At 45.9% G+C, this 20,249-nt stretch overlaps 1 protein-coding gene across 3 annotated transcripts in view; it reads left to right on the plus strand.

Annotated features, from left to right (window-relative positions):
* Window positions 1-20,249, plus strand: part of LOC138447946 (uncharacterized) — a 132,058-nt gene that overhangs the window by 87,506 nt on the left and 24,303 nt on the right. For 2 of the 3 annotated variants that reach the window (XM_069604475.1, XM_069604477.1), the window contains exon 4: window positions 19,041-19,151. In XM_069604475.1, the coding sequence (XP_069460576.1) occupies window positions 19,041-19,151 (111 nt within the window). Of the gene's footprint in view, window positions 1-6,233; window positions 12,715-19,040; window positions 19,152-20,249 lie in introns of those variants that run through there. The other variant, XM_069604473.1, reaches the window with a different exon arrangement.

The raw sequence follows: 20,249 nt of genomic DNA on the forward strand, positions 1-20,249 counted from the left end.
GGTGTGAGGTGTCAAAGTAGAAGAGAATGATTATGTAGCTCTGTCGTCCCTTTTCATACATAGATTGATGTCTCCTAATATGGTGAGGTGATGGCAGTCTTCCAAAAGATTAACAACCACATCAGCCAACTGTGAGGGGCCAGGAATGCGAGGCAGACAATTGCTTGTAGTTTTCACAGTATTAAACATTTTATTTTAGATAGAAAATGCAAAGAAAACCTAACTAAGCCTGCTCTACCAAGGAGTTCACTACCTAGTCTAGGATCTAAGGGGAAATCTCCTAGCATACACAAACATGGACCTCACACTAAACAACAAAACATTCAAAGAAAAGGACAAACAACATAAATATAAGATTGCCGAAAAACCAGTGACTTGGATACCTTCCACTTGTCCTGGGTAGATCTCGTTGCCAGGAATGTCCAAAGTCAATTTCTCCCAAAGCAAAGTTAAGTCTCAAGTCAAAGACACAAAGGTACACCCAAACAAAAATTCACTGGTAACAGCTTTAAAAGTTCCCTTTCCAATCTTCACAAAGAAAACTGCACCAATGGTAATCGTGGATAACTTCCTTCCAGGATAGACTTGACAAAGTTCAAAACAAAAGTACCACTTCTGCTTCAACAACTGTCCTTTTTGTAATCTCTGCACCGGCTTTGGTATAGCTTGTCAGGATGATTCTTCTAAGATGTTTGCTTGCTTTCTCTTCGACAACTCCCTTCTGCAAATAGCACTGTGAAAGCAAACTCCTTGGCTTCAGTCTACTACTGCGTCAACTAAATTCAACATAAGGTGCTCAGAACATATTAGACAACCACAGTTCTATTGGATGTACTGCAACTTGCTACTTTCAGAATGTTGTCAAGCAACTTAGACAATACTCTTCGACCTCTACAGGTAGGCAAGCCACTCTTCTTTCCAATGCCATAAGAAAGAGCAGCCTCTTTGCCTCTTCTCTCTGTCTTAGCTACCACTAGAATCTGTCTTGGCTTCGAGACTGCTTCTCTTTCTCAGCTTCAACAGTTTCAGCTTCACAGATTGTTGATCAGCTCTTCTACCAAGCACCCAGCTCCCTTCCCCAGATTTATACACACCTTCTTGTTTCCAGTATTTATCCCAAAGCTATATCGCCACTCTTCCTGCGTTGGATAACCTTGTCACCCTTGTATCAGAGGCCACTGGGTTTGTAACCGCGTCAACAACTTAAAAACATCTGTGGTTAGGTCTTAATAGGGCTGGTTTCTCATTAGAAAGGGTCTGTCTACTGGCCTGGGTAATGCGTGTTCTTCTCGTGACATCAGCAATTTCCGCAACTACAAAGTATTTGCTGTGAATGTTACAAGAGTCAGGTTTCGCTAGAAAAACAAAATTAGGTACACATGACCACTCTTTGATGATGAATATCAACTTAAAGACTTGCATTCCCTTTATTTCATAGAGAGTTCTGCTTTAACAGGGATCTGGAATCACAATCACTTATACTTGATCCGTCTTTGATGTAAGTGTTCTTGTAACAATTCAGGAAGGTCAGCTGCTACCTCTCGAGTGATTACCGGCAACGTTCTCTGTCTTGATGGGAGACGTGCGACCACTCCAGTAAGGGTTTTTATACAACAATGCAAAATGAGGCTTTCCTTCAATGCGAGCACTTTAACTTGTGCTAAACTCTCGTGGGATACATTTCCTTTATTGTGGTGAAGATTTCCTATGGCAACAAACAACTGTTACTCGCTCCGACTTCTACGTGAGTGTTAATTTAGCTGGTTACAGTTACCGGCAAGGAGTTTCTTGTGAATTGGAATACGGAGCTTCACTTCAGCCTCGACCACAGAGGTTTTTCCTTCTCTCCTACTTCCCTCGACTTGCTTCTGCACACGGGCCTTGGGTAGCTGCACGACCTCGGCTCTGCATTCACAGCAATTAGGCTTACCTGGAAAGACTTAACTTCTTCCAGTCTCTTCCAATGCAGCCACAGCCAAACAGGATTTGGAAGCACAGCACCAACTAGTAACCTACAGGTGAAATCTGCTCTTCTCTCGTTCTGGCGTCCCTTAAGTGGTCACACTTCCTTGTGAATTGCCAGCCTTGTGCCCTGCTCCTTCGGGTGCTAGTACTGCTAATCTTCCATCTCTTGCTTCTTTTTACTGCTCCTTCCTCCTGCAGCCTTTTATGCTTCTCAACTGGGGCAATTGGCTTCAGCTGCAGGCCCTTGGTGTTAAATACCTGACTTGCCTGTCCTTTACCTCTGCATGCTTCTTCAGCCCTCTTCCTCGTCAGTCAGTGAGGGATTCTGGGACATGAAGTCTATTTTTAAACAACTTTATTTTTGAATCAAGAGGGATTACAGGATTTAACCTTATCAGAGACAGATGGCATAGAAAAGGTCACATTTCCATCATTCCTTTTGGTATACCTTTGGCACTGGGGAGGATATTTGATTGTAGGGGTACAAAAAGCTTGTTCTTTGGATACAACACTTTGTTGGGTTACACCCTTGGAGTTTACCCTTTCATCCTTACTAGGGGGTCGAGATATATCAAAGTGACAATACGCCAGTTCCTCCTTTAACCCATTGGTAAGAGTATCTCTGAGGAGAAATACATTGTCTCACCCTGTGAAATCTGCCCACTACCCTGGGCCTTGTCTCCACCCAGGTGATCCTCCCACAGTACACCACCCCCAGGATTGGGATCAGGAAGTGTCTGCCCTCTCCTGGCCCTCTGGGAGGAGACTTTAGGCAGGGTTTTGGTGGGGGATCTGCAGGATTCCCCACACAACCTTTTTTGCAAAGGATAGGTTTATACAGGTGGTCTTCCCATGAAAGCAGCTCAGCCTCAATGTGTAGGAGTAGTGTTTCACAGTCTGGGTGTTGCCAGGCGATTACATTTTAAGGTTAATGCAGTATTTGTAAACAGGTGCAATTCTCTCTTGGTCATTATACTGACAAGTATAACTGCTGCATAGTCCTAGGTGAGCCAGGTCTCTGTGTTGAATAATGGATCTTTTCTGTCCTCGCAAAGAATATCATAGATGTCTGAGGAGTTATAGAAGGGATGTTGAAGAGAAGGCATTGGGTTCTGATATTTTCCTTGTCACTTCCGCTTGTCTAGTTTGCCTAGGTTGTTCCTTGCTTGTAGTAAAGGATTCCGAAGTGTTTGGGGTGTTGACTTTGTACTTTAACAGACTAAGCAATTCTTCTTCGGATCAGGTCAGTCATTTTAGTTTCAGTGATTGCTGGTGGCAGACTAATGTTTTATGATACATGGTGTAATTTGCAAAGATTCTTGGTGGGACAGTGTTTTGGGCTGTTTGTCCATACAGTGGCAGTGGTCCAAAGGTCGCTTCTGTACATTTTTGCAGGGCTAGTGTTGTTTCTCTGGAGGTCAACAGGCTTGCATTGTGTTGATGGCTTTGTTATGAATCTGTTCCTGGTGCTCTATGCTCTCTGAGGACGTATCCGGAGATGATAAGTCTGAAGTCTTGTAGGTGGGTTATTAGGGCTACAGGTACTGCTTTTCGTTGATTGATTTATTGATGTCTTGAAAGAAGACTCCATAGCTTTCCTGTTTCTCGCTTCAGGTCGTACTGTGTAATTTTTTCACCCATTGGCCATGTTTTGAATTTCTCGTGTTAGCCTGGGAGCTTCCAAATGAAACTGTTATGATTCTGCAAGGTTAGTTGGTTGTTTGCATGCTTTGGGTGGTTTGGTCAGCATGATAGAAGAGGGCCCGTGCTCATTGTAGGGCACGAGGGGGCAAGGTTACAGTAGGATATCAGGACAGAAAAGCACAGTAAATAAATGTGGGATACCAAAGAGCAAAGTCACAATAGGGTAGCAAGAAGCACGATAACTGTGGGGCAAACAATGAACGTGGGACAAAGGGAGCAGAGTCACAGCAGGCAACAATTAATTAGCGTCACCAGGGAACACAATCAAGTGAGCAAACAGTCAATACACACAACAGGGAGCAATCTCATGGAGGGACAACAGTTCAATATGAAACCCGGGAACAATATCACAGTGGCACAATACTTAATAAGGGCAATCGGGGTCATAATCAACATAATGGTTAGCAATTCACAGACAACAGAAAGCAATATAACAGTGAGGAACAAATTCATTTGACAACGGGGAGAAATGGCAAAGCAGGGCAAGCAATTAATTGCAGTGGCAAACCAATGAGCAAAATCACAGAAAAGGCAACAGTAACAGTGATGCAATTATTGATAGGAGGCTGAATATCATGGCATTTTAGAAAGACGTGGGACAGAGGACGGGTCTGGACCCACAGGGAAGGGCCAAAACAGTGTGTTGACAGTATTTGTTTGAGGATGTTATTGTGAAACATCAGTACAAGGATAGGTTTTCGGATGCAGAAACATACTTGCACCCAGATGTGGACTTGGTAGATTACAAAAACTGTAAGAGAAATTAGCTACGGGGTTCTGTATTATGAATGTGGCGGTATCACCGTGTTGGTTTTTAGTCAGTTCAGCAGTTACTAATCCACATGCGCTTTATGGCGGTAATGGTTTTTATTTGATAGATCGCTATTATCCAGTCTATTTTTGTAAAGTTGAACAATGTTTTGTGGTATGCAAATAAGATATAATAATGTGATGGCCTTTTTCTGACACGCTATATAGAATGAGATCGGGTGGTCTTCAGGGTCGTGATATTGAGTTCCTTTTCACCCAGTAGAGGAGCCAATTAGTTCGAAAGGATAGGATCAATTCCTAAACTGGTCCCACCACTTTGGGTTTTTGACATGTGTTTATTCATTAATGGGATTTATGAAGCACAAACCCAGCTGGGAACCAACCGAGCGCTCTACAAAGGGGGCGCACCCACGAGGTTACAAGTAGGGTGCAGAGGAGCTGGGATAGGTGGGGAGGACAGGGCAGATTTGGCAAAAATAGCATTGGGGAAGAACATGCTGGTAGAACCGGGGGCCTTATTGACCAAGAACAGAGTGGGGCATAACTGTGCACTGAGGGGTAACAGGGGCAGAGCTCTGCACTGTGAGCCAGATTGGGGCAGAACTCGACTCTGAGGGGAACATTTGGACACATCACATATCAGCACTGATCGTTGACTGGGGCAGGAGACTCTGGTGCAGATTATGGGATAGCTCATTAATAAGGGGTAAATTGGAGCAGAACTGGACACTGGAGCGGTACTGGGCAATAGGATGCAAATTGCCACCATTTGTGCACAGTAGGGGCAAAACTGGGCTTAACTCTGCACTGAGGGGAGAATTGAGTCTGACCGCCGCATTGAGGGCCAAATGGGGGCAGAACCAAGCAATGTGGTGGCAATTAAGGCAGAACTAGGCACTGAGGGGAAGGTTAATCCAGAATATAGTGCTGAGTGTACAATTGGGGCATAACCGAGCCCCGAGGGACGAACTGAGGTAGAACAATTCAATGAATGGCAATTGGGGCACAACTGATGAGGTGCAATGAGGATGATGAAGAGGAAAATAAGGAGGATGAGTAAGTAATGAGAAGGAATAGATCTAAAGGTAATGTGCTATGAATGAGAAGGAGTGAGGCGTGAAGAGTATGAGTGAGGAGTAGAACCAGTGAGCAGTTAGGAGCATGGTAACATTATAATGTCCTAGTTTGAACTCTGCAAATAGCAGTCCATCAACATCGATAGCTACTGGTGTGCATGCAGCCTGTCAGTTCCTTGATTAACCCTGTGTTTCATTTTAGAATCAGTGTTTAGTTTTTGATAACATCAACCACATTTTAGATACGTTATGGTCATTTCTCTCTAATGATGTTTTAGTGCAATAGGACCAAATGCAAGTGTGCATGTAGCCGATGAACAGCAGTAAGCAATAGGGTGGCCAGCGAAATGCAGCAACTCTAGCTTTGCTGATGTACCATAAACCAGCGGTGCAATGACATCTCAGTCATGTGTGCACAGCGCCTTAGCATGATAGGCATTCATATTCCCAAGGACACCAAGAATGGAAGCGTGTGACATGCCACATGCCTTTCTTCAGATCGAGGGTGCCAGAGGACCATACACCGTGCTCAGATAGCCCGCAGATGCACCATTATGTCTCCAGTGCACAAAAGAGTCTGTACTTTAGTCTAGACTTTCAATAGGAAGATTTCCGCTGTCACGCCAACAATAGAAAGTGATGCGGTAAGGTTTCATCCTAGCAAATCTGTGCTAACATCTCGTCTCGCTCTTTCTCTGTTCTCTTCCCCTCTACCAGGTGTTCCTACCTCTGTTAAAGAAGGCTGCTCAGGGAAACCCTGCAGCAGCATTGAGCTGCAAAAAGGCTGCTGTGATCAACATCTCTGCTGTGCTGGGATCCATTGAACTTGTGCCTGAGCTACTGGACTTTTGTCCGGTGATCCCTTACAGGCTCAGCAAGATATGGGGCATCCAGAGCAGCTCGCTCTGCTCAAGACACTGGATCTCTTCCAGAGAACAGCAATGTTTATGTTTCACATGTTTATGTTGTTTCAAATCATGTACCCTGTTTCTTGACTGCTGTGTACCACTTCCGCACCTGCGCCTTCTGACTGTTGCATTTCAGACTGCCACCAAACACTACTCCACCCACAATAAGAGAAGTTGTCACAATGTGGATCTCCCCACTTCAGCTTTGTGGGATGAATGGGTCCTTGTCTAAACCTCTGGTGCCCGACACCTCAATTGCTCCCACAAGTCGACTTTTGGGTATTGTGAAGATTCATCTTGTCACTTCTGCCCAGGGGGAGCCCTTTTCCATGAGGCTAGGGAGGTGAGGCTGCTACACAATAGTCCCCCTAGAAGTGGTAATATTTGGGAGGACCTCATAGGGAGGGACTCCCCTCCCGGGGATAAGGACATCCACCTGGGGAAAAGCCTCCCTAATGCCCTTCGACATAACCCCCTACCCTCATGGTCACCCTTTTCTCCCACCATTGATAGTGGAACCATAATTGTAAAGACATGACTGTGGCAAATATAAAACATACTGGGAAGAAGAAGAACATGAGAAGCATATAGGAATAACCGTATGCAAAGCTAGCTAAGTACTCTAACAAGGTGGCTCACTGGAGGCATGCAGAGTGGCAAAGAGACTTTCCAAGATGGTGTTGCTGTTACGCCACAGTGGAGTCAACACTATTAAGTAGAAATCAAGAACGGACTAAAGAGATCTCACTGCGGAAGCCAGGAGTATACAAATGAGACTGGGGAAGTTCAAACTCGGAATACTGTAGAGAAAGCAGTTGTGTCTCTACAGGCAGGGACAAGAAGAACAGGACGTTGCTGGAGCGTCCTGGGAGCCAGCAGGGAACTGGCTCACTAGGTGGTGGCATGACCTCAAAAAGGTGGACTGTCGGGTCTAGAAACAGATCTGTGTGATCCGACCGTGGCTTCTTTTACTGCAACGGAAAAGTTTGCATGGGAAATGCACGAACACAAAATGTTCGTACATTTCCATTGTGGACCTTATTATTATTAAAAACACTATAAAACACACCCCCACCCACACGCACACCCTACTTACCTTGCGCCAGTTCCCTTTCACTTTTGTGAACGGGAACCGGTGCCACAGTGTCCTTTTTTTTTTTTGCAGGTTTCCCCCTTCTACCTCTGCTCACTATACTCTGTAGTATAGTGAGCAGTGTGTTGCGGGGAAACTTTTGGTGTTCAAACCTTTGGTGTCATGCATTTAGTATAGGTCGAACTTTTGTTTTCGGTAATTTCTACTGGTACCCTAGAAACAACGTAGAGACCACCAGCCTGCCACAGAGCCACGCAGTAAGAGGACACAGCTCCTGTGAAGAACCAGAGCTGTGTCTCCAAGGTACCACAGGTAATAAGAATGGCGGGAAGACTGGGTGGGGTCCGGGAAGAGGCCCAACTCAAACAGAGTGCATCGTGAGTCATCTCCCTTGTTACAGTGGTCAGCCCAATACCGCCACTGCTCATGCAGAGTGCATCAGGAATCATCTCCCTTGTTGCAGGGGCCTGCCCAATACCGCCACCGCTCATGCAAAGTGCATCAGTAGCCCTCTCCCTCGTTACAGTGGTTCATCCAATACCACTGATCAAGCAGACTGTGTCGGGAGAAATATTGATCTACTGCTGGATTTTTGTCCTGGAACTTATTGTTCTGTTTTAACAGCCTTGATAAAGACCTGAAGTAAGGTTGTAACACGTGTCGGCTGTCCACTGTCCATTGTCACACATTTCTTCTCATGCAGGTTGATTTACATGGATGTTACACCTACACTGTGTATTTGTCTGGGGTATTTAATTATTACTACACATAAACGTGCCCATCCGCAACAGTCCAGCGCATTAACAGGTCTACATTACACTTGTATAGATGCAATGTCTTGATCACATTTCATTGGTACGTCTCAACTTATCCTCAAACACTTTTAAAAATCAAGAGGGCCTTCATACGTCGATCAAATATCTTCTGCTGTTGTTTGCAAAGCTTTTCTGGAATTAGAAACTGTCATTCAGTACAAACCATAAGCAAACCACAACACAGCTAGTGGCTCAAAGCACACTTGGGCAACTAGACTGTACAATGGCAGAATTCTTTCAGGCTCTGGAGCAAAAACAAATCGTCTACATTACTAAATTACAGAAGTCAATATGCACCATTAAAAGCTGTTCCAACACAATACTCAGAAAATGACTAAACTGGAGATGCACCAGAAACAATTTGAAACTAGAAGCCCTTGTAACAATGTTCATTTTATTGGGGTACTGGAAATTGGTGAGTGATCAGCTAAGAACGTATGAATTTATTTATTGGGAATTTATAAATCACAAACCATGGACAAGGCCTTTTCATAGCGTTAAAGGTAAGAGGAATCCGATGTTCACACCTATTGGCAACATTCATAGTTGCAAATGTTGGTGTCTCAGCAATTCTCCATACACACGTGTAGATCCCTGCATGGCGTTTGATTCCAGGAGGTACACTGACTATGCACTTCCAGGGATCAGAAAAGCAAAACACCTTGCTCCTTTGCAACTACCGTCCTAGCCAAGCAGATCAAGGAGTCCCTGCTTGACATCTTTTGAAAGAAAACCACTGTTGGAACCCAGAGACTTACCTACTGCCTGCTACCCACCGCATGAGAGCAGCTGGAACCATACATCAGAAATGGGATCTGAAACAGCCACGTGAGTCAATCTTAACAGACGGTTGCCGAGGACCAGGTCTCAACATGTGCTATAACATGGAATCTCTTTTTGTCAAACAGCTAACAAGTTGTCGCTTGGAGGAAGGGGGGTTGGTGGCTCAAACCCAACAGAATCACTATTCATGTTTTTCCCACTCTAGATAGGGACGATGCACGAAAGGCTATAAAAACTGAATACCTAAAACCAATGATTATTAGATTTAGAATCTTATGAATTTATATTAGTAGAAGGAATCACAAGGGGTGTATGGGACTTGGAGAGGGGTGGGTTTTCTCCCACTGACTCTCCCCTACCTATGCAGTGTGGAAGACTTGCTGAGAGGTGGAAGCTAAGGGGTGATCACCAGCTTGAGCGGCAATTGGAGACCGCAGCAAAACCTGAGCAAGGTACAAAAAGTAGTTCTCAGAGTAGATCTTCATCAGTGCTATGGTCTTTTCTCGTCTTGATTAATCTCTGCTCTTTTGATTGGCCTTACTGCCTACCAACTTGCCCCTCTGCATTCCACCTTCAACTCTTCTTTCCACACTCTGTTCACTCTCTGCTTCTACATCTAGTTCTCTTCCATCTATTTCCTTTCTTCCTTTTGAATCACGCCCTCTGTTTCACTTCTTGTGCATTATCTCTAAATGCATACATGGGGCCTCATTACACGGTAGGCGGTAAACCATTTATTAGCACCATGGTTGCCGCCGGTACCATACCGGTACCACCATGTAGGAAAAGGGAATTACCACCCCATTCCAAGGTTGGCGGGGCAGTAATTCCCCCTTTCTCCATGGCCCTTCCCCATTCCCATTTTTGCCCCATAAGGCATAATGGGAATGGGGAAGGAGCTAATTACGGTACCGCAAATTGCGGTACCGTAATTAGCACCAAGGTCCCTTTGCGGGTCCCAACTTTAACGGCTGGTTTACACCAGCCGTTAATGTCGGGTCCCGCAAAGGGATCTCGTAGTAAGGTGGTAAGGGTTAACAGTCACCGGTACCCTTACCGGTGACCGTTAACCCTTACCGCCTTCCGTGTAATGAGGCCCATGGTCTTCCTTCCCCCTATCTTTCTTCTCTTGTGTCCTAAATTCCCACACGTTCACTACACTTTCAATCTCTTCCTCTTCTAACAGTCTGTTACCATCTCCCCCCTCCCCCTCGATCCCCCAATACCCACTTTGTGGCCTACCCTTTTTGCTCCTTTTCTTCAGTGGCCCCTAAATACTGGAATACATTACCATTCACTATTCTCTCTTCTCCTTCTTTGGGCTCATTCAGATCGTCTCTGAAAATTAATCAGCTGTCCTTATGATGTTTCCTTTGTCTTTCATTTAATCTTTCTCATGTTATGGTACTTTTTTTTTTTCTCGTTCATCGGTTTTGTCATATGTTCTCTATGAACTCAATACATACTAACCAATATACTAAAGATGGTGAAATGGGTAAATGCAGTCATCAAATTCAATGCTCAAACTTCTTGCCTCCCATAAGCCTTAGCAGGTTATGGTAATGCCTGAGTTCCACTCCACCCCTTTCCCTCATCTGCCAAATTGCAGATGCTCGTTTTCTTCCTCAAGGAGTACAGTCATCTATTTTTGAGAGAGGGCGCGAGAGAGAGACAGTGATAAAGAGAGGTGGCATTGCAAGCGAGAAAAATGTAACTGGTCTGCAAATGGCCACGGGTAGGAGTGCATGGTTGCGGGTAGTTCTGCCTTGTAAGGCCTACTCCCACCCTCCCCTGACTATCCGACTTCCCTCTAAGACCTTTTACCACCTTATTCACCACACAAACCTGCCTAGTTTGTCCCTGCATGCCTAGCTATTACCACATCAACACTAACTGAGCCACGACTAAGTTCTCCACTTTATCCCTGTCGCACTCTTCTACATCAGCGGCTTATCAGACCCAAAGCACTGTAGTCTACCAGTTCCTGGGCTCTTCCCTATGGATAGCATAATCCCACGTTTCTCTGTTAAACCCTTAGAAAGCACATTGGCACACGTACTTCCGACCTGCACCCATCAGTGCACCACAGGTTTCGCATCTGACTTTCCCACTCTTCCACTAATGAACACTAACCCATATTTCTTACAGTGCCAACCATAGCGAGGCCACCAATAGTGGCAGCCAGTTTGTAGAGGAGCATCTGTGTGCATCGGCAGGAGGTCCCGCCCCATACCTCCCGTGTATTGGAAACATGAGATTGTGCCATGTCTAACACCAGCCTTAATACCAATACTGCAGCGAATGTTTGAAAGAAGATACTCATAGAGGCAACCCTATCGAATGTACCCTGGACGTGATGATAACCTACAGGAGGAACATCCTGAAGGAGCATGAAAGGAAGCCATGCAACCAATAAATGACATCATAAAGAAGTGTACACGACGTCCCGAGATATTGGCTGAAGATGATGTATGGATCTTCAAAAAAATGATTAACGAAGTAAAGAATCGAGTGAGCTTTTCAGTGTAATGAATGACGATTACACGTGCACAAAGTGCCGAAGAAAGACAACTGTTCAATAAATGTACAGACGCTGAAACGCAAGGTAGATTAAGTCATCATAGAAGCTGGCTATAAGTAGTAAATAGAATGCAGGCAAAGCTGCCATTGTACAGAAACTGGACATTGGTATCATGAATTTAATAAGCCAGAACCATGAAGCAGGAATGGAAAACTATGTTGCAATAAGAAAAGCGGGATTGTGGAGCTGCGTGGTGAGGCTGTCTGGCCTGAAGTCAAGATTCTAGGAAACAAGGTCAGCTATCTACAATGAAAAAGAACAAGTGCGTAGAGGATGAATCTTCTCACAGCAAGGTGCAATCAAAGATACAGGAGATGCCAAGTTTTAATTCATTTAGAGGATTTAAGTGCTGCAAAATGTACCGGATTGTGGTCTTCTGTCACGTGAGTGAGCAAAGGATGGAAATAGAGTTGAACTTGAAGTTCCAGACATGATAAAGCGAGTGCCTTTATTCCCGTCCCGTACATTCTCAAAGTAACGGATACTTTACAAGGCCAAGTACAAAGACCATTTCATGGCAGAAGGCATGGGCGATGAGAGATGTTGGGTTAATTGCGTGGTTTAGGTAGCTTCATGACCTACCTCCCTGCACCTGGGTCTTGGCTTACGTGCTGCTAAATGAACCCTATGTTCCAGGCATGGCACACGCGTGTCAACCAATTATATTAGTCCATATAACGAAGAACCTTATAGTTTTAAAACCAATGAGAAACTGTGTATTTAATGTTTCATAAATAACGTATTTGTTAGTGGTAGGCATAAGTTGTCCACCTGATAATGGGCAGCCAATAACAATCCTACCTCTTATAGAAAATTATACTTAGATGTTTCCCTTAACCAGTCCCAACCTCCGATAGGTTTTCTATTATTGCCACATAGTATGATGTCACTCTGACTAATTATTGTTATAAAAAGTATGTTTTTGCTGAGATCTTTGAGAGACTGAGCGTACGTCTGTTGATGTTCGTTGTAGCCTCCCTGTTTTAGATAATTGTTAATAAAACAGTACTTTGCCCTCTTCCTGAGTTGGTTCCATTATTTGGATTCAGAATTATTCTGGTGTGATCCCAACCATTTCATATGCACGTTCATAAAGGGCCTTAAACTCATGTTCCTGTTAAGATATTTCTTAACAGGAACACTCACATTACATTACAACGTATGTTCTGAGTTTCATAAAACTACTGACTTTATTGATCCCAGGAATATACACGTGAATTATTGTAAATACAACAAGGCCTAATAGCACTGTCATCACCCACATCTGCATATATGTTTCAAGTCGTGATTATCGCGTGGAGTATGAATACCTCCGTCCCTAAGTACCACTCAGGGAGAGTGAATACACTCACTAACAAATCTTTGGGGCCACAGGTGGCTGGAACAATGGCACCGGGTCTCCAAGGCTGAAAAGGAAACGGAGTAGGTAAGTACTTAAGCAGAATGTGTCAATTTGCAATGAACAAATAACCAACTTTAACCTACCCAATAAGAGACTGTAACTGGCGCTGAAGTGGGAAAAGATAACCAAAGCTCCCGCAGTGCAGGAGGCATTTACACACCCAACGTGGTGCAAGGGAGATGACAAATGGTTCCAGCAGCCAGTGGGGCCCTTCAGATTTTAATGCAGGGCGACCCACCAGCAGAGCAGCGAAACTAGTTCCAGAAAGGCGTTGCAAATCCAAATGCGTGATGTTCAAGAGGAAAGTTCAAAAAGAAGTCTGTGGAGCGTTCCGAGTTCAAAACCGGGGAAGCAGTCCGAGGGCAAATCCAATCACGTGATCCAAGGTGCAGAGAACAAGGGTCCAGAAAGCCAGGATATCCAAGAAGCAAACGAAGCAAGTAACCTGGAACGTCACACGCTGGCAAAAGCACAACTGAGAAGCAGCGTGTATGGCATCGTGAACATATTTATACTTGTTACCCAGGTAACAGATCACATGACCGCTTGCATTTCCTGAACGTAACTGCAGGCGCTCTCCGAGCATCCTGCAGTCGCAAGGGCAACCACCACTGAGACCGCAACTTGAACCACACTGTAATGGTCTCTGCTGCGTCGTCCGACGCCTCTTGTGACTCAAGGTACCAGTAGTAGGCGTGACGGGGCCATCATGTAAACGGAGTCGGCAAACAGCGAGTGACTGGGGGTAAGCCGACTCCCTGATTGTGATGTGGATACATGCATGACAGAGCCCCCCTCAATGACCCACGTCCACGTGGGAACAAGGGATGATCGCGATGAAAACGAGCAACTAGAACCGGGGCATGCACATTAGCAGTAGGCTCGCAGGACCGTGCCTCGGGACCATACCCCTTCCAATCAACAAGATACTTTTGCTGACCCCTGCAGATGTGGGAGCCCATGATGGCATTGACCTCAAACTCGTCAGGGCAGAACCCTGCAACAAGGGCGTAGGGGGTAGCAACAAACGAGTGGAAGGAGGGCAGGGCTTCAGAAGGGAATTGTGAAAAACGGGATGGACCCGCCAAGAGTCGGGTAAGGCCAGACGATAGGAGACAGCATTAATAACTCTGGTGACCTTATAGGGACCAACATATCTGGGCAACAGCTTATGACAACCAGGGATGCTAAAATGTTTTGCAGATAGCCATACCATATCGCCGACCACATAGACCGGAGCTGGGCTCCGTTTCTTGTCGGCCAAATGACACATTGCCTCCTGGGCTTCTTGTAGATGGGCGAGGGTTGAACACGACATGTCTGTGTTCTCAGTTGTTTCTAGATGGGCAATGGCAACAAGAGTTTAACATAGAGAGAGAAGTGCTTGGTCTACTTTTATTTTCACATTTGTTTATTGGCATTTTCAATAATGTCAAACAAGTTGTGTGCGATAGTGCCTTTTTTAAATAGCAATAGTCATATGTTTAACTTAACGTCAAGAAAATACAAATACAAAACAAAACAACTGTAACTGTCTCCATATTCTATCAGTTTCATATATTGTCGTCCGCTTCGGGGGAGGGTGGGAGCGAGGGGGAACCATCAAGCGACTACAAAAGGGGGAGGCCTTGCGACCCCGAGACCAATCGATGTGGGGATTGTGTTCCCGTAACCAGGGAACACCAAGGAGGATCCCGAACTGAGGGGTGGTGATTAAATCAAATGTCACCATTTCCCTGTGGATTTCGTGGATGATCAATGTGAGCGGTATTGTTTGTTGTTTGATTGGACCTGAAACCAACTGGGTACCGTCCATCGCTTGCACAGGCTTGGGTTGGCTTTTGTTTTGCAAGGGCAAGTTCAAGGAGGTGGCCAAGGCTATGGGCCTCATTACACAGACGGCGGTAAGGGTTAACGGTCACCGTTAATGGTACCGGTGACCGTTAAACCTTACCGCCTTACTACGAGATCCCTTTGCGGGTTGGAGACTTTAAAGCCTGCTTTTTGCAGGTGTTAAAAACCAACCCGCAAAAGGGACCAGGGAGCTAATTACGGTACCGCAATTTGCGGTGTGTAATTAGCACCTTCCCCATTCCCATTATGCCCTATGGGGCAAAAATGGGAATGGGGAAGGGGGAATTACCGCCCCACCAACCTTGGAATAGGGTGGTAATTCCCCTTTGCTCCAAGGGGGTGACGGTATTTTACCGGCATGGACGTGTAATGAGGCCCCATGTCTATGTAATTGCCAGTGGCTCCTGAGTCCAGCACTAGACAGACTGTGTGTTTGGTACCATCAGAAGACAGAAGGAGGCATGTAACACTAATGAGACAGTATTCTTGGGATTCGGGGGCGTCCTGATTGAGCTCATCCGTGCCCCCTTCTCTAGGGATGAGCTTTCTGAAAACCCATGGGTCTTTTGGGCCGTTTGGGACATTCGTTCACATAGTGACCGTTCAGGCCACAATAGAAACAGGCGTTGGACAAACAGCGTTGTTCCCGTTCAGTGGGAGTCAGGGGACCACGCATGCCTCCTATTTGCATGGGTTCCCCTGATGCTTCAGCCAAAGGGAAATGTGCCGGAAACAGGAGAAAAGGGGACCTACTACACACTGGACTTCATTACGAGGCTTGCGCTCTCGTAATGAAGGGTGCCGGTACGGGACAGGCACCGTTCATTACGGGATGCGCAATTAGGAGGTTCTCTCGCGGGACCCGGAACAGACGTCTGGTCAAACCAGATATCCTTTCCGTGTCCCGCAAGGGGACCAAGGAGCAAATAAAGGGCCCGTTATTCACGGGCACATTATTAGCTCCATCCCCATTCCGATTGAGCCCTATGGGGGCTCAAATGGGAATGGGGAATGGTTCTGTGCATGAGGAACTACCGGGTCCTCCAAGGTCGGAATGACCCGGTAATTCCTCATTCACAGAACCTGATATTGGAGCCCGGTATGGAGGCAGCCATGGCTAATAGCACCATGGCTACCTCCATACTCGTAATGAGGCCCTCTGACTTCCGTTCCGCTCTACCGGTGTCTACCCATAGGGCTAAATACACTCATTCTGGATATTGGACGGGTAACGTGGGTACTAGGGCATCCTTCATTGCGTCACTAAGGTCTCTCTAAAAAACCACAGCCTTTTTTTTCAGGCCAGGCAGTTTCAACAGATAATTGATTAAACCGTGTTATGTTTTCGATTAGACTATTCTTTCCTTGTGCTAGGTCCAGTAGCTCAAGGTCCTAGGTTTGCACTTTATAGCGTGTGACAAAAACCCAGGTCATCTCGGCCACCAGTTGGTCAAAATCGTACAGAACTGGGTTATTACTTTCAAGGAGGGGGTTAGCCCATGCTGCTGCTAGGCCACTTAGATGCAATAGGGTAAATGCAGTCGTGGTGGTAGAATTAGGGAAAGCCTGGAGCAGACACAAAAGGGGCCTCATTACGAGTTTGGAGGCAGCCATGCCCTTAATAAGGGCATGGCTGCCTCCAAACTGGTGTCCGGGTTCCTTGAATGGGGAATTACCGGGCCGTTCCGACTTTGGAGGGCCCGGTATTTCCCCATTCAGGGAACCCGGACCCAGACGATCCCCATTCCCATTTGAGCCCCCATAGGGCTTAATGGGAATGGGGAGCATGCTAACAACGGCCCTGTTAATGACGGGCCCGTTGTTAGCATGCTAGTTCCCTCGTGGGACCCGCAAAGGACATCTGGTCTGACCAGACGTCCAGAGCGGGTCCCACGAGGGAAACTCGTAATAGGGCGGAATTGGTTTAACAGTGCCGGCACCATTACCGACGCCGTTAAACCCATTCCGCCAGGGTCGTAATGAGGCCCAAAATGCAGCTTACATTGATTGTGGAATGTACATAATTTCCTGGGGTCTCCATGAAATTTTTCTGGGGTGGTCAAGGGGAACGGGGTAGTGACATAGATCAGAATTTGGGGTTATACGGTCCCAGGTGCAGCTGGTTGGGCAGGTGTTTTCCTGAACTCTGGGTCAGGAGGAAGGGCATGGCGTTCACTTTCTATGCCGTCTAACCGCTGATGTATGGCAGTGGTGGTGGCGGCGGACATATCCGCCCTTAACACCGTGATAGCCTGAACCAGAGCAGCCACTCCATCCCCTGATGCCATATCCATAGTCCACACGATAGTATCAGCTTCTCAGTCTGTCAAGTCGTGATTATCGTGTGGAGTATGAATACCAGTCAGCGAGAGTGAATACACTCACTAACCGATCTTTGGGGTCACAGGTGGCTGGAACCATGGCACTGGGTCTCCAAAGCTGAAAAGGAAACAGAGCAGATAAGTACTTAAGCAGAATGGTTTCATTTGGAATGAACAAATAACCAACTTTAACCTACCCAATAGGAGAATGTAACTGGCACTGAAGTGGGAAAAGATAACGAAAGCTCCTGCAGTGCAGGAAGCATTTACACACCCTACGTGGTGTAAGGGAGATGACAAATGGTTCCAGCAGCCAGTGGGGCCCTTCAGATTTGAATGCAGGGCGACCCACCAGCAGAGCAGCGAAACTAGTTCCAGAAAGGCGTTGCAAATCCAGATGTGTGACGTTCAAGAGGAAAGTTCAAAAAGAAGTCTGTGGAGCGTTCCGAGTTCAAAACAGGGGAAGCAGTCCAAAAACCAAGCCTGAGGGCAAATCTAATCACGTGATCCAAGGTGCAGAGAAAAAGGGTCCAGAAAGCCAGGATATCCAATAAGCAAACGAAGCAAGTAACCTGGAACGTCACACGCCAGAAAAAGCACAGCTGAGAAGCAGCGTGTATGGCGTCGTGAACGTATTTATACTTGTTACCCAGGTAACAGATCACATGACTGCTTGCGTTTCCTGAACGTAACTGCAGGCGCTCTCCGAGCATCCTGCAGTCGCAAGGGCAACCGCCACTGAGACTGCGGCTTGAACCGCAACTGTAATGGTCTCTGCTGCATCGTGCAACGCCTCTTGTGTCTCAAGGTACCAATGGTAGGCGTGACAGGGCCAACATGTAAACAGAGCGGCAAACAGCTGAGTGACTGGGGGTAATCCGACGCTGTAATCGTGATGCGGATGCATGCATGACAATATGGGCCACAGCAAGGACTACTCCAACACTGCCAAACCCACATTCACCCCACTGGTAACTCCAACATACCTAGGCCTCACCACTGACAGTGCCACCATTGTCATCCCTCCCTGGGCCCATCAAAGAAAATGACAACCCTAACAGTACCATGGGTCTCACCAATGTCTATATCCACTACACCAACCAACATATGCCCCACAAAGAAGCACACAAGCACACTATAAAGCCATGTTGGTCACAACAACTTACCAGAACAACAGCAAGGAAGCTACCACACTGTGAATCCACTGTGAATCCATGTGAACCTGACTAAATATTGTACTAATAATGTCAACCTATCAAAGAACTTCCCACAAATATCGATTCAAATGGGTCCCACCAAGGAAATCATCCAAAACCTGTTTAATCCCCCAAGGCTTTACCCCAGACATCACCAACTACTTGTGCCAGGTAATCCTCTACAGAGAGTCCTATTAAGGACTCAATCAATTACTTCGACCTCACCTTCTCAGTCTGTTCGTCCTAGCATATTGGGGAAAATCCTAACACAGAAATGCTCATGAGCCGCAAGCCTCCTGCTGTTGTATTCTTCTTGAACTCTGTTTGGTGTGATAGTATTCACAAGCCCATTACATGCTCTTTGGATGAGCCAACCTCCATCTGGTTGCACTGACTGCACTAGTCGCCCTAAGTGAGTTGTGTCTTGAGTTTTCCTGTCAGACACTGAACGTGTGATGTATTATTGCTGCTTCGGTCCTTTTCACACCAGTGTATTTCAATTTCTTTCAAGAAGCATGCGCACACCTGATATTAAATACATAAATAATAACTATTGGTGTCCCCCATGCAGGTTGCCTTGAACATGCTCACCCGGTGCCAAGCTGAGACCTACAGGAAAGATGGTATCTTGAGCGTGGCTATCCACCCCGGCTGGGTGCAGACTGATATGGGAAGCATGGCGGTAAGTGGTCATTTCATTTAACAGCATGTCATCCTGCCCACCTCCGCCTTGACACCAAGGCTGAGTGTGCAAGGGGAGGAGCTAGCAAATGAGGGTGACTGAGATGTTGGCCAGCCCCTCCTTGTGAAACAAACAATGTCTAACCAATTGAACCACTTACTGAGAGGGGTCTTGCTCTTTATGTCATTGCTGAGCCTGGAAAAGGTATTCAGTGAGAGCATGATATTGACCTTCTTTTAACTTAATTTAGATAAATTCGGTGTGTGGGTTCATAAATTATCTGCCTCAATGTTTGTGCCATTTTCTGGGAGATTTATGCTCTCAATCAGCTTAGGAAGCATGATCAACAAGTTGTCCTGACAGCGAGGATCGCTTGTTGCTGTAAAACTGTCAGGTATCTGTGATGAATAACGAGGATCACAGGCACACTTTTGGAAATGTGCCATACATCTCCCTGAATGTTCAGGAGACTCCTTTGCAGTCTGACAGTCCTTTATTTGTCTCCAATTCTCCTGAGAGCATTCATGTCTGAAGATTTAGCAAGTCAACTACTCCCTACAGTACTTTCAGATTTTATTAATGTCTTAACAGTTGTGAGTCAGAGTAGACTCTGAGGAAATTGGGGGATCCTAGTTAGATAGAGCTTGACAAGGGGTGCATGTTTCAAAGCCCTGCCAGCCTTTCTGTGGCTCTGACCTGCTTGACCCTCATCGAAGAACAGGTCCTCATCAGGAAAAAAGTGAAATCCTTTAGTCGACCCTGGCATGCTGCTCTCTTGCCCCAACACCCAAGTTATTCCAGTGGCTGAGCACATTTGCATAATCCTACCCAACTAGATAACGACTTTCAGTCACAGACATATGAAAATGGTAAATGGGACCCCTAATTTTCTATATTTAGGCAGTGACCCATGTGGCATGTTCTTTCGATCCAATGTCAAGTCATTGGCATGTGATGTCCATCTATTTCTGGCATTCACTAGTTTTCAGCAGAACATTTTGCTCATGGTTTGCATAAATGGGATTAGGTATTTTACTTACCGAGCCAGGGTGCTCTCAAGCAGAATTGATTAGAATTTATGAGGATTCTTCATGGCAC

This window comes from Ambystoma mexicanum, chromosome 1p (genome assembly GCF_040938575.1).
Source record: "Ambystoma mexicanum isolate Mex_15411 chromosome 1p, UKY_AmexF1_1, whole genome shotgun sequence".
In the NCBI taxonomy this organism is placed as follows: Eukaryota; Metazoa; Chordata; class Amphibia; order Caudata; family Ambystomatidae; genus Ambystoma; species Ambystoma mexicanum.